Raw genomic sequence first — 14047 nt, 5'->3', positions numbered from 1 at the left:
TTGGCAATACTACATTATAAACTCTCATAGTCTCATTCACCTAAATTTAAAAAAGGATGATTGGCGGAATTAGCATAATTAATAAAGCCATAAGCAGAAATCACAAGGTTTTTTCACCGACCCTGAAATAAAAACTGGGTTGAACCTAATGGGATACAGAATTTCTAAATTCTTAAGGTCTACCTAATTTGGCTGCAAAATTCTGGGCCATCTTTATATGAAAGCAAAGAACTCTAGAAAACAATAATTCTTAAACAATAATTGTTTTAAAGTGGTTTTACTTTAATTTAGAGATTTTAGTTTAGTTTGGTCTTCCTACTACTGTAAAACTGGTTTGGAGATAGGAGAGTACAGTAATTGATTTATCCTGGGATGGAAAAAAGCCTAATCTGTTTTATAGAGCTCATTCCCTGTTGCAAATCAACACCATGAGTGTCTTTCAGCTACAGAAGGAAAAAAAAAAAAGGATTATCACAGTTAACAACTGCTCCAGAGACACTACTGAATAAGAATCTTGCATGTGAAAATAATGCTTTTGGCAATCCTTTTTCCCCTCTGTCTCTGTGAGAAAGATAAGTAGCTACATACTGTATATATAGCATTCCATATGCAATGGAATATTCATCCAAACGGTACCTGTTCAATTTGCTTAATCCACACTTTCATGCAGGCTTCTATTCGCTCCACAGTCTCCATGCTATTTGCTGCCACAAGAAAATCAGCTGGTCCTTTTAGCATTTTCAGATCATAGGTTTCACACTTCTTCAGGACCACCTAAATTATGGATTAGGCAATTATTCTATACGTTTCAATATCTCTGCCTAAGAAATGATGGCTACATAATTCACAGCTTAGCCCAAGGTATTGGTATGCAAAACCAATGGTTATTTACATGTTATTCCATGCTATTTTGTTCTGCATAGCACCTGAACAACGGCATATTAGTTACAGCTGAAAACACTAGGATAATAATAATATTATTGAATAATAACATTGTGCCTTCCAAATGGGCTGTCTGCTAGACTTTGAGTTTTTTCCGATAGAAGTTCAAAGAGTCTCCTCATCCATATTCTATTTATATTAAAAACCAATCTGCCACAAACAAAAAAGACATTTGTTATCATTCTTTCTATTTTGTCTCTAGCCTAAAATCACTTCTGCCTGCAGGTAGGATTTACGCAGTTGAATGTATCAATATAAAACTTCTTCCATGTAACAACAAGAAAGAGGCTTTCGGAAGAAGGATTTAACCTTTTTACATAAACTGTCACACAGTTGTTGTTTTTTTTGTTTTGGTAGAATTATGTTTGCTTTGCATGGAAAGACATTTAAATCATGCAATCCCTGTTGCCATCTAAAATGGTTCAACTCTGCTGCCAGGAATACAGTTTAGAGATAGTACTTCTTGCACATATTTGGCACCTCTAGTAATTCATAGAAAATAATTATTTTAAACATCAGGTAGCAATAATAATTTATGCTCCTTGTTTGCTGCCTAACTCTCAACAACTCTGGATTGTTGTACACTGCCCTGAATCTCTTTCTGATGGACCTGGGTGGTTAAGAAATACTAAATAAATAAATAAATACATACACACACACACACACACACACACACAGTATATAAAAGAAGAAGAGCCTTTGGAATGTAGCCTTGATCCTTCCATGCTACCAAATACATTCATCAAATTATCCTTAAATTAACCTTAAAATGGATTGAAGATAGTGTGTAGAACACACAGGAACATAAACTTTATATTTGATTGATATATTATTTCTGCTCTCAAATACATAGAATGACATCTTTTTCCCTATAAAAAGAGCTAGGATATTGAATTGTGCAGTCTTTAAAATATGATATGTAAGTAAATATTCTTATTGACGTAATCAGATTTATTTTTTCTCCATTTCTCTACTCTTGAGGTTGTGACTGGAAATTGCAAGTTCCTGTTAGGTTCCTCATTGAATTTGCTTGTTGGAAGCCAGCAAGAAATCCCAAGTCTCAATCACATGAGGTCCTCATTTAATGACCCGCAATCTTCACTTAACAACAGCAACTAGGACTGCTGGGGATGCAGCTACCATGTGGTGTGGTCATGTGACATCCTACTTTACAATCATATTGCTTAGTAATGGAAATTCAGTCCCAGTTACTATTGTTAAGCAAGGAGAACCTGTATTTTGAAGGGAGCCCAATTAATCCAATGAGATTTCCCTCTATTTATACAATTGCTTCTTTAATCCATTTTATGTTACAGTTCAACTAGATATACATATATACATTGAGAGATTTTTATATATATAAAAGCCATTATATGATCATCCCTGTTACAGTTGCCTTACCTTCCTTTTCCCCCTGAGTAAGATAAAGAACAGTACGGAATTCCTGCACTTAAAAGGTGTATAGAGAAGGAAACATCAACAGTAATATTTGTAAAATTACTAAATGCTCTTCTAAATTAATAGGTCACTTTTGTGCATGTTCTTCTACATTTTTAGTATTTTATCAATGGTAGATTTAGTGCTGATATGTACTTTTACATTGTTCTTTAGCTCCTTTACTTCCTGGCAGAAATAGCAGAAAGATAAATGCAAGCTTACTTTCTCCAGCAGGCTCTGTTGAGCTCCTGAAAGGACACTAACAAATCCCTCCAGGGATGCAATGAAGTCCTGCTTGATGTTAGCCCCTTTCTGGGAACTACTCATGTCTCCCCATCCATAGTTCATAGTATTCAAAGCTGGGATGAAGATATCAGATAGCAAATGCTGAACACTGTTTAGCAAGCCACCATTTGTTGTGTCCATCATATTGAAAACTACTTCCTGATGATGGAAAAGGAAAAAGCATTAAGGGTTGTTAGCTTTCTCCATGTTGGTGTGCTTTCCAGATCTTTCGATATTACAGCTCCTATTTCAATCCAATATAATCAAAGACAGACAGACAGAAAGAGAGAGAGAGAGAGGGAGGGAGAGGGGGGGGGATGGGAGGGAGAGAGAGAAGCTGAGTTCCATATAATTCTTTGCTAGATCCAATCCATATGATTGACAAGACAATGGATGACCGCAGGCAATGCTACAATTTCTTATAATCAAGTGACCAAAGATACATATAGAAAAGACTTACACGATGGATATTCTCTGCATTAATTGCTTTAGAAGGATTAGTTCTAATGAAGAACACACATATACCAATTAAAGCGACATCATCTCCCTCAGTCACAAATAATTTGGTCTTTTTGCCTTTAGCAGAAGCAGAGTTAGTTCCAGTTGAACTTTCATGTCCTATAAAGTGGAGAAAATTTTATGCAGTTTATGTAGACACAAGCAAAACATTTATCCAGGAATTTGTACTAAGTTTCATGTCTACTGTATTTTCTGTACTAATATCACATCATCTAATTCTCTCTAGCTATCGTACCAGTTGGGAAGTGGTGCTTATTTTACATTGGGTTGGGCTCCAAAATAACACCTTTTTCTCTGCAGAATCTTCTTGTAATCTGAATATTAGTCTGGAATTATCTACCACATCTTTTTATGGAGATGGTGAGGCAGTGAGCATTCCACATCACAGACAAGTGCATTTTGTGATCTGTTCAAAATACTGGATTTTCTTTTGGATTTTTTTCCCCTTTAAATTGCTAGTTCTATCATTATTTATTTACTTATTTATTTATTTGTCACAACAGTATATATAAGCATAAGCATGAAATAACTATATGATATGTAAGCATATATATAATCATAAGTATGTAATAACTATATGAAATTGGATACAATCAAAGGGAACATTAGGACAGGAACAGTAGGCACGTTGGTGCTCTTATGCACGCCCCTTACAGACCTCTTAGGAATGGGGTGAGATCAATAGTAGATAGTTTTTGGTTAAAACTTTGGGGATTTTGGGAAGAGACCACAGAGTCTGGTAGTGTATTCCAGGCATTAACCATTCTGTTTCTGAAGTCATATTTTCTGCAATCAAGATTGGAGCGGTTCACATTAAGCTTAAATCTATTGTGTGCTCGTGTATTGTTGTGACTGAAGCTGAAGTAGTCTTCAAAGGAAGGATGTTGTAACAGATAATTCTATGAATTAAACTCAGGTCATGTCGAGTAGGTGAAATCTATATGCATTTTTTAATAAAATTCAATTTTGTTTCTATCCCATAGTTTATATCTTCCAAACTGATGAAGAAAAGGCTGAATTATCAAGGCATAAAACTGAGAGCTTCTGGAAAAAGAGGTTTTTGAGATCTTCAGCTTTCCACATTAGTGTTACAGTACTTTGAGATAGCCAGATCAGGAAACAGGCTCTGCAAGGAATTCTGAAATTTTATTTTATTATTGTAAGGTACAATAAAAGAATCTTAAAAATCTGGCATGGATTTTCTCTCTCCACCCTTTTTCCTTTTATATCAAAGAAATCAAGGCAGAGTGGTGTTTTTTTCTTCGCTCCTTATTTTCCTTCAGGGTTAAGCTGGTGTCTTCCTTATGTTTTAAATGGTTTTGTTGGTTCATTTTATTGTATGTTTTGTCTTTCAGTTTTATCATATATTTTTTTACTTTTTCTAAACTGCTGCCTTGCATGATCCAGGAGTCTATAAATACACTAAGTCCATGATGGCGAACTTATGGCACGTGTGCCACAGGTGGCACGCATAGCCATATCATTAGGCATGTGAGCTCAGCTCTGGCACACCTGCACGCACCGGCCAACTGATTTTCAGGTCTTCTGGGCCCACCGGAAGTTGACAAACGAGCCATTTCTGGCATCTGGAGGACCTCCAGGGGGATGGGGCATGCCGTTTTCACCCTCCCCAGACTCCTAGAGAGACCCTGGAGGCTGGGGACAACAAAAAACATGCCTTCACGTCCCACCAGAAGTTGGCAAGTGGGCCATTTTCAGCCTCTGGAGGACCTCCAGGGGGTGGGGAAGGCTGTTTTTTTTTGGGGGGGGCAGACTCCTAGAAAGGCTCTGGAGCCAGGTGAGAGAGAAAAATGCGCCTACTGGGCCATCACATGCCAGGAGTGGGGAAGCGGGGCGTCATGCGTGCATGCACGGGGTCATGCATGCATGCACATAAAATTATGGATGTGGGCACGTGCGCATGCAACACCCTCCCCCCGCCCCCCTCCTGGCACGCGATGGCAAAAAGGTTAGCCATCACTGCACTAAGTCATCATCTTCACCATCTGAGAAAATAGTACTGCAGGTATCTCTTTGCATACCTGTTTCCGGTCCCTCCATGTCTTGATAATAAAACATGACATGATGAAAACCTCCAGCAATGAAGAATTGATCAATACGCTCAATCTGTTAAACATTAAACAACAGAAAGTTAAAGTTTTATACAAAGAATTTTAAAAGGAATACATACAACAGAGTGCTAAATAAGATCATTCACCAATAATTTTATATAACAAGTAAAATACGCTCTTCACATTCAACATTTATTTTCAGCAGATGTTTAATTGTGTCTGTTGCCGTTTCAAGGGACCAAAAAATATGCATCTAAAAAGGTGAATCAATGCTCCAACCTTGGATATGGAGATCAAGCAACTATAGTTCAATACATGCAACTGTACGGTGAAATTCAAAATACCAGCTTCTCCTATTATATTTTAACTGGTTAGCTTTATTTTCTTATTTATTGATTTATTGATCAAATTTATATACCGCCCTATCTCCCGGAGGACTCAGGGCGGTGTACAGGCATTTAAAAACGCATAAATACAATATAAAAAATATAAAAACAGTTAAAAAACTTATTCTAAAAGCCTGTTAATTTAAAATTAAAAATATAGAATAAAAGCCAATTTAAAAGCCAGTAATTTAAAATTTAGCTCAGCCCTGCACAATTAAATAAATGTGTTTTAAGCCCGCGGCGGAAGGTCCGGAGGTCCGAAAGCTGACGAAGACCGGGGGGTAGTTCATTCCAGAGGGTGGGGGCCCCCACAGAGAAGGCCCTTCCCCTGGGCGTCGCCAGACGACATTGCCGCGCTGACGGCACCCTGAGGAGACCCTCTCTGTGAGAGCGCACGGGTCGGTGAGAGATATTCTCTTGAAATATGATTAGTTCAAATATTAAGCCATAAGGAGGGGGTTCAAAGGAAATCGGCCCTATTCTATGAGCCTGATTTTAAGCATGATTATTGATGAGCCATGGTGATGCAGTGGTTAGAATGCAGTATTGCAGGCTGCCCACAGTTTGAAGTTTGAACCTGATGAGTTCAAGGTTGACTCAACCTTCCATTTTTCTGAGGTTGGTAAAACGAGGACCCAGATTGTTGGGAGTAATATGCTGACATTGTAAACTACCCAGAAAGTGTTGTAAAGCACTATGGGGAAGTATATGAGTCTAAGTGCTATTTATCTGTATTCTAGCAGTCCAGATTTGTTTCAAATTCCCGGGAGAATAGACAAGATATCACTTTTTAGAAATGTTGCAGAGGTTGCTCTAGAAAAGCGGTAACAGCTCCATTTCCCATGAAGAGAATGCTGCTTTCCTTCTCAGATAAAGTCATTTGCCTTTTGTGATGTGATCTGAATATTGGATTGGAACTGTGGCCTACTCAAAAAGGTATTATTCAGAACCATCCACAACTGTACTGTGTGTCACAGTGCCACAGTTCTTCTACATCAGGGATGTCAAACTCACAGGCTGTGGCCAGATGCATCACGTGCTGGCCACGCCCACACCCGGTTTAGCGAAGTGGGGAAAGTCACAATACATCACATGATGACACTGTGACGATGTGAGTTTGACACCCCTGTTCTAGATAATGAAAAATGTCAAATTAAGGCCAACAGATGTCTTAAATACAGCCGAACGAAAGTGTTCGGCCCTTCCATTGTTTAACAGGTAAGACATTAAGACTTAAGAAATGCTGCTAATTAAAGTTCAGTATGGCAGTGAAAGATTTAAGGGCATGCTATGAGAGGGGGAAAAAACCCATCTTCGCTTATTTTGCTTTGATGACAGCTATACAGAAACCAAACTATACCAGGGAAGTGCTGTGTGTGTGTGTGTGTGTGTGTGTGTGTGTGTGTGTGTGTGTGTGTATGAGCATTTATATGGTGAATTTTCAAGAAGACTGTATTTGCTTCCGAAAATTGACTTTCAAAAATACTATAAAATCTTGCTTCTACTTTCTATGCACAGCAACAGTCTACAAGGCACAGAATTATTTTTGTACTCAGTTGGAGTCTGACAACTGATTCTACCCCCATCATACCTGATTTCCTTCAAGGACAGCATCTTCCACTTCATTTTTCTCTAGGTTCACACAAGCAGAAACAATTGACAGTATGTAGTCATGTCTGCCATCCAGATGAGCCCGCTTAGCTTCTTTCTCCTCTTTCAGTTTTTGCTGTAGAACCAAAGTTTCTATTATAGCTGTAGAGGAAACTGAACTTGCTTCTTATATATGTTCTAAATTAAAATATATATTGTCATATATGAATTTGCCATTAAGTATCACAATGTAGCATTATTTTGAGACCAAAACATTTGCTGATCCCTCTTTGTGGGATAAGAAAGATGAGACCACATGGGAAACACTGACTGTTCACAAGATCATATCACAGGAAAATCTCTTTGAATTATGTCACTGCTTAATATGGGATTTTAATATGCAGGTGACTACTTCGTGATTCAAGGTGTTGCATGAACCCAGTTTCTATGGTTAGATTTTGAAAAAAAAAGTATTGCAAAATCCAAGCAGTTGATTAATTCAGTAAGATGTGATTAGGTACATCTGCATATAGTACAAATGCAATAAATCAGTAAGACCTATTTCCATTTACAAGATTGAGTCAAAAACATTGAACGGAGTTGTGTTGGGGAGAACGAGGGTAGTAAATTCTGTTTAAGACTAGTAATTTTCAACTTCATGAACTACAGGTAGTTCTCAACTTATGTCCACAACTGAGCCACAGCTGAGCCCAAAATTTCTGTTCTTAAGTGAGAATTTGTTGTGATTTGCCACAGTTGTTAAGTGAATCACTGCAGTTGATAAGTTAGCAACCTGGTTGTTAAGTGACTCTAACTTCTCCATTGACTTTGCTTGTCAGAAGGTCGCAAAAGGTGATCAGATGACCCTGGGATGCTACAACAGTCATAAGTATGAACCAGTTGCCAAGCATCTGAATTTTGATCATGTGATCATGGGGATGCTGCAAAGGTTGTAACTGTGAAAAATGGTCATAAGTTACTTTTTTCAGTCCAGTTGTAACATTAAATGATCATTAAACAAACTGTTGTAAATGGAGAACTACCTGCATTACATATGTTTCAAATTAAATTTTCTTATCTTCTAAAAGTTTGATTATAGGTATATCCATAATGATTACCACTGAACGGTATCACACATGATACAATTGTCGCTTTCTTTAAGCACCGGGGCTTTGGACCGCGTCGTGCCTTTGCGGCCCCTGACCCAGCACCAAACTCGACCAGCTCCTTGGTATAACGAGGAGCTGAGAGAGATGAAGCACCGGAAAAGACACCTAGAGAGTGTCTGGAGGTCCAGCTGCACCGAATCCGACCGAACACTAGTTAGGTCACATATTCAGACCTATCTAGTGGCGATAAGAACGGCGAAACATAACTATTTCTCTGCGCTTATCGCATCGGCAGATAATCGCCCAGCCACCCTGTTTAGGGTGACCCGCTCCCTGCTTTCGCAGGAGGCTCGGGAGGACCCCTTGCAGGGTCGTGCTGAGGATTTTGTACAGTATCTGTCTGATAAAATCGCTCGGCTCTGGAACGGTCTGGACGCTGATTGGATAGATCTGGGCGAGATGACGGGGCCGAGCCTTGTGGACATTACCTGGGCTGAGTTTGATCCTGTGACTCCCGACGACATGGACAGGTTGTTGAGTAGGGTGAATCCCACCACATGTTTATTGGACCCGTGTCCCTCCTGGTTGGTACTGGCCACACGGGAGGTGACACGAGGCTGGCTCCTGGGAGTTACCAACGCTTCTTTGTTGGGGGGCATTTTCCCCACTGCCTTGAAAGAGGCAGTGGTGAGGCCTCTCCTCAAGAAGCCTTCCCTGGACCCAGCTGTATTGGCGAACTATCGCCCAGTCTCCAACCTTTGCTTTTTGGCGAAGGTTATTGAGAGTGTGGTGGCATATCAGCTTCCCCAATACCTGGAGGAATCTGTCTTTCTAGACCTGTTCCAGTCCGGCTTCAGACCTGGGTACAGAACTGAGACGGCTTTGGTCGCGTTGGTGGATGACCTCTGGAGGGCTCGGGACAGGGGATGTTCCTCTGTCCTGGTCCTTTTAGATCTCTCGGCGGTTTTTGATACCATCGACCATGGTATCCTGCTGCGACGGTTGGAGGGATTGGGGGTGGGAGGCACCGTTTATCGGTGGTTCTCCTCCTATCTCTCTGACCGTTCGCAGATGGTGTTGGCAGGGGGGCAGAGATCAACTTCTAGGTATTTCACTTGTGGGGTGCCTTAGGGGTTGGTTCTCTCGTCTCTCCTGTTCAACATCTACATGAAGCCGCTGGGTGAGGTTATCCGTGGTTTTGGGGTGGATTATCATCTGTGCGCTGATGATACTCAGCTGTACATTTCCACTCCAAACCACCCCAATGAAGCTGTCGAGGTGATGGCCTGGTGTCTTGAGGCTGTGCGGGTCTGGATGGGGAGGAACAGGCTCCAGCTCAACCCGACCAAGACAGAGTGGCTGTGGGTTCCGGCGTCCCGGTACAGCCAGCTTTCGCCTTCGCTGACTGTTGGGGGTGAAGTATTGGCCCCCAGGGGAAGGGTGCGCAACTTGGGCGTTCTCCTGGATGATCGGCTGTCTTTAGAAGAACACCTGACGGCCGTCGCCAGGGGAGCATTTTATCAGGTTCGCCTGATGCGCCAGTTGCGCCCCTTTCTTGACCGGGACTCCTTACGCACGGTCACTCACGCCCTCGTTACCTCTCGCCTGGACTATTGCAATGCTCTCTACATGGGGCTCCCCTTGAAGAGCACCAGGAGGCTCCAGTTAGTCCAGAATGCGGCTGCGCGGGTAATAGAGGGAGCACCACGTTGTTCCCATATAACACCCATCCTGCGTGGCCTGCACTGGCTGCCGGTAGCCTTCCGGGTGCAATTTATTTATTTTTATTTATTTATTTATTTATATTTATATCCCGCCCTTCTCCGAAGACTCAGGGCGGCTTACAGTGTGTAAGGCAATAGTCTTCATTCTATTTGTATATTTATATACGAAGTCAACTTATTGCCCCCCCAACAATCTGGGTCCTCATTTTACCTACCTTATAAAGGATGGAAGGCTGAGTCAACCTTGGGCCTAGTGGGACTAGAACCTGCAATAATTGCAGGCAGCTGTTGTTAATAACAGACTGCATTAGCAGCCTGAGCCACAGAGGCCCATAATTCAAGGTGTTAGTGACCACCTTCAAAGCGCTCCATGGCTTAGGACCGGGGTATCTACGAGACCGCCTTCTGCCACCGATAGCCTCCCAATGACCTGTGCGCTCCCACAGAGTGGGCCTGCTCAGGGTGCCGTCGACCAAACAATGTCGGTTGGCAGCCCCCAGAGGGAGAGCCTTCTCTGTGGCAGCACCGGCTCTTTGGAACGAGTTACCTCCAGGGTTAGGCCAATTCCCCGACCTCCGAACCTTCAAGCGGGAATTAAAAACTTTATTATTTAATTGTGCGGGACTAGCCTAAATGTATTTTAAATGTATTTTAATTATAGTTTTTAAATTTTAAAGAGTTTTATGTCGGTTTTGACCGTTTTAGTAATTTTGGCCAATTAATATATTTGTTTTAAATGTTTTTAAATTTGTTATTTATATTATGTGTATTTTTGTGTTTTAATATGGCTGTAAACAGCCCTGAATCCTTTGGGAGAAGGGCGGTATAGAAATTGGATTATAAAAAAATAAATAAAAGCAAAGCTAACTATGAAATCTGCTTAAAATGCACTTTAAAATTACTTTAAAATGATTTTTTAAATCAATCCCATTTCAAAGGACTGACGGATCAGTTTTATAAATTAGTCACTGACAAAATGAAAACACTTGCTATTCTTTCCATAGTTTGAACTATAGACTGAAAACAAATTTGACTGGTGTTTAAATTGAACTAGGCTGCTTTGAATCAAATCTTTGGTTGTACAAACTGAAGAAAAGTGACCCTTATCTCAAAATCTATCAAGTTAGATTGGTGTGATGTATTAAACCACATCTAACCATTTGCTGGCAGTCATACTGTATTCACCTAACCCTATTTTCTCCAGTAGATCATGTGGGTTGAATAAATAATGATTAAATTAACCAAAGATAAATATGTTGTGTGAAGATTAGTCTCCCAGTAATTTGTAATTAGCGACGTTTATATTAGTGATTGTTTTAAGTACAGAGGTTAACACAGTTATAACAGCAAATATCATTTTCCAGAATACTTCCTATGTGCATATGGTAGATATCCTTTGAGTGATGAAGGACAGACAAATTCAGCCTCCAATACAGAATAAGGAGCCACCAGTGACCTCATATGCGTAGCTATTCTACAATCCAACCTTCTCAAAAGAACTTCATTTCCAAAAGATGTCACACTATGGGGTTGAAAACAAAGCCAATTATTTGATAAAGCAGCCTGAAAGATGGGAAAGATCTCATTTCACTCTGGCAGCAAATTGCCTGCAACAGCAGTTCAACAAAAAGCAGCAGTCAAAGCTGCTAAGCAACCAGTTTCCAAGCTGCTGCAAACAAACATTACTGAAGGGGTGTTCCAGTTCCTGATTTCAAGCTATTCTTTTTAGTTGTGGCCAAAAATTAGCTCTGTTCACTCTGTTCACTCATTCAAAATGTGGTGGTGCTTTTAAAAGTGGGTCTATCTTAAAGAATAAGAGGTCACAACAATACTGCAATGTTATAAGGGACTATCAGGGAAAAGAAGGTAAACAGTTTGTCCCTTATTCTCCAAAGGGAGGGCTATTAGATCTAATTAGCTTAGATTTCAAGAGGATATCAATTCCAGTTACACATTAGAAGCTTCTGAATAGAAGTAAATTAGCAGGAGTATGAATATAGTCTCTCTCTCCTGTCATTTGCCACTTGACCCAGAAGTGGCACACCCTCTTTATATCCTAGCTAACAGGCATTCAAACATCAATTCCAATATATCTATCTAATTATTTAACAGTATAAAGGCCAACAAAGAGATACCATCCACCTCTGAAGTTCATTGAGACTAAAACATAGCACACCCTCCATAAAATCACGAGTCCAAACATATGATATACTCAAGATTTCCAATATTTACATATTGGTTCATGTCTATATTAGCAATCGGGACATGATTTTATATCAAAATATCACATCAAGAAATACATACTTGTATAAAGGCAAGGTTTATCATTAAAATGCATAGATTATTAGTCCTAAGTGGAGGACTGGCTTATATAATAGTAACTCTCATTGTGCAATCATAATTTCTGCTAAGTTTTATCAAACAGAAACATGGCAATTAAAAAAATTAAAAGTATCCTTTTATATTGTTACATCCCTGCGGAGGGACCTCAAAATCATCCTTTTCTCCAAGTTTTACAAACCAATTTGGTTATGTGCTACCATTAATACACACATTCCATTTACATTATATTACAAGGATATATCGCAGTTTAAATATATATGTATATACATATAAAGTTCTAAGCAATGGTACTTCTTTCCTATATAGCCAAATAGGGACTGATAAATTTGGGTTTTGCAGATTTCATTTCCATTCTTGGTCCTTCCCACATCTCCATATCGTCATATCTCTTACCTTTAAAACTCTTGTAACACTTTGTTTCCAAAGCTGTCGCCTTCCAGTTCTGAACATTTTATTAGCTGAAATTTACTATTGGTGTTGTTAATGTTAAGCCAATAATATCAGCATGAACTTTGCTATGCTAAATACAAAACTTCCTAATTTAAGGATTGCTTAGAAAGTTCTTACATTTCTTAACAGTACTCTAATTTAGATCAATCCGAACAGATTCAGACCTGCCCAAAGCTCACCGAGCCTTTCCAAGCATCAGAAATATGAGCAATGTTGACAAACCTACATAGCTTAGGTGTTGTTATGGTAGGTGTTGACTTATAGAGCTATTGTGTTAAATTTCCCTATCAATCTTGGCAGAAGTCAGTACTCCAATATCTTTCAAAAGAAAGTTTTGGTCGATTGCAAATGAAGTTGCAGATGAATAAATAACTAAACATGGTGTATGGAAATAGAGTTATTCGAGAATAATAATGGTTGGGAAATGAAATTATTATGCATGTTATCAGAAGGTGCAGTTTGGCAATATAAAGCACAATTTTGTGTGAATGAAATAATTTTACAGTTTAGGTGAGTATGAATGTTTTAACAGATAAGTGAAGTCTCCATGTTGAAATAATGCATTGCTCTGAACATCAGTTGCTGGGTCCAAACATAGAAGGCTACTGCTTTCATGTCCTCTTGTTTCTTCACTTTTAAAGATCAAGATAAATCCTAGACCAATTACTATCTAATATAATTGTTACAAAGTCTTTGTTATTAATGATACCCGTAGGTATGCTGTCCTGAAAGTATTTGCAATTTTAGAACAGCTTTCCTCGGTGTGGTGATTTCTAGGTGTGTTGGATCATCTTCCAACATTTCCTAGACAGCAAGGTTTTTTTAAGGTACTTCATTAATAAATAATAACTACTACCCCAATAATTATGTAGTTCTCCTGTCACACGTATCCCTGTCTTGCTTAGTCACTATATTGTCTCTATCTCTCACTATCCTCTCAACTTCTCAAACTGTTTTTGGTCCAATTTCCAGGCCAACCTCTTTCAAGCAAAGCCACAGGTCCTCTTCATTTTAACTGCTACAGTTTGTTCCGAATATGTTTCTAATTTCTCCTTGTTCAGTTCTTGTGATTGATTCTTAAACATTAAATTTTAGTGAAACCAATCATTTTGTTTACCAGAGGACACCACTGCAAATATAAACAACTTCACTTCCAAGCAGCAGGAATGCTCAAACATTTCATGCCATCC

General features: G+C 39.4%; 1 protein-coding gene across 1 annotated transcript in view; it reads right to left on the bottom strand.

The window, feature by feature from the left end:
* The window catches only part of DNAH5 (dynein axonemal heavy chain 5), a 173963-nt gene extending 160938 nt beyond the window's left edge, over positions 1–13025 (bottom strand). Inside the window, exons 1-6 of the mRNA XM_058177601.1 lie at positions 12801–13025; positions 7233–7367; positions 5226–5310; positions 3125–3282; positions 2602–2823; positions 637–774 (exon numbers count right to left, since the gene is read on the bottom strand). Coding sequence (XP_058033584.1) covers positions 637–774; positions 2602–2823; positions 3125–3282; positions 5226–5310; positions 7233–7367; positions 12801–12857 — 795 coding nt within the window. The 5' untranslated portion in view covers positions 12858–13025. The remainder of the gene's footprint in view (positions 1–636; positions 775–2601; positions 2824–3124; positions 3283–5225; positions 5311–7232; positions 7368–12800) is intronic.
* Positions 13026–14047: the final 1022 nt, after the last annotated feature.

The sequence above is a fragment of the Ahaetulla prasina genome, chromosome 3 (assembly GCF_028640845.1).
Source record: "Ahaetulla prasina isolate Xishuangbanna chromosome 3, ASM2864084v1, whole genome shotgun sequence".
Classification (NCBI taxonomy): Eukaryota; Metazoa; Chordata; class Lepidosauria; order Squamata; family Colubridae; genus Ahaetulla; species Ahaetulla prasina.
This window is presented reverse-complemented; position numbering and strand designations above follow the sequence as displayed.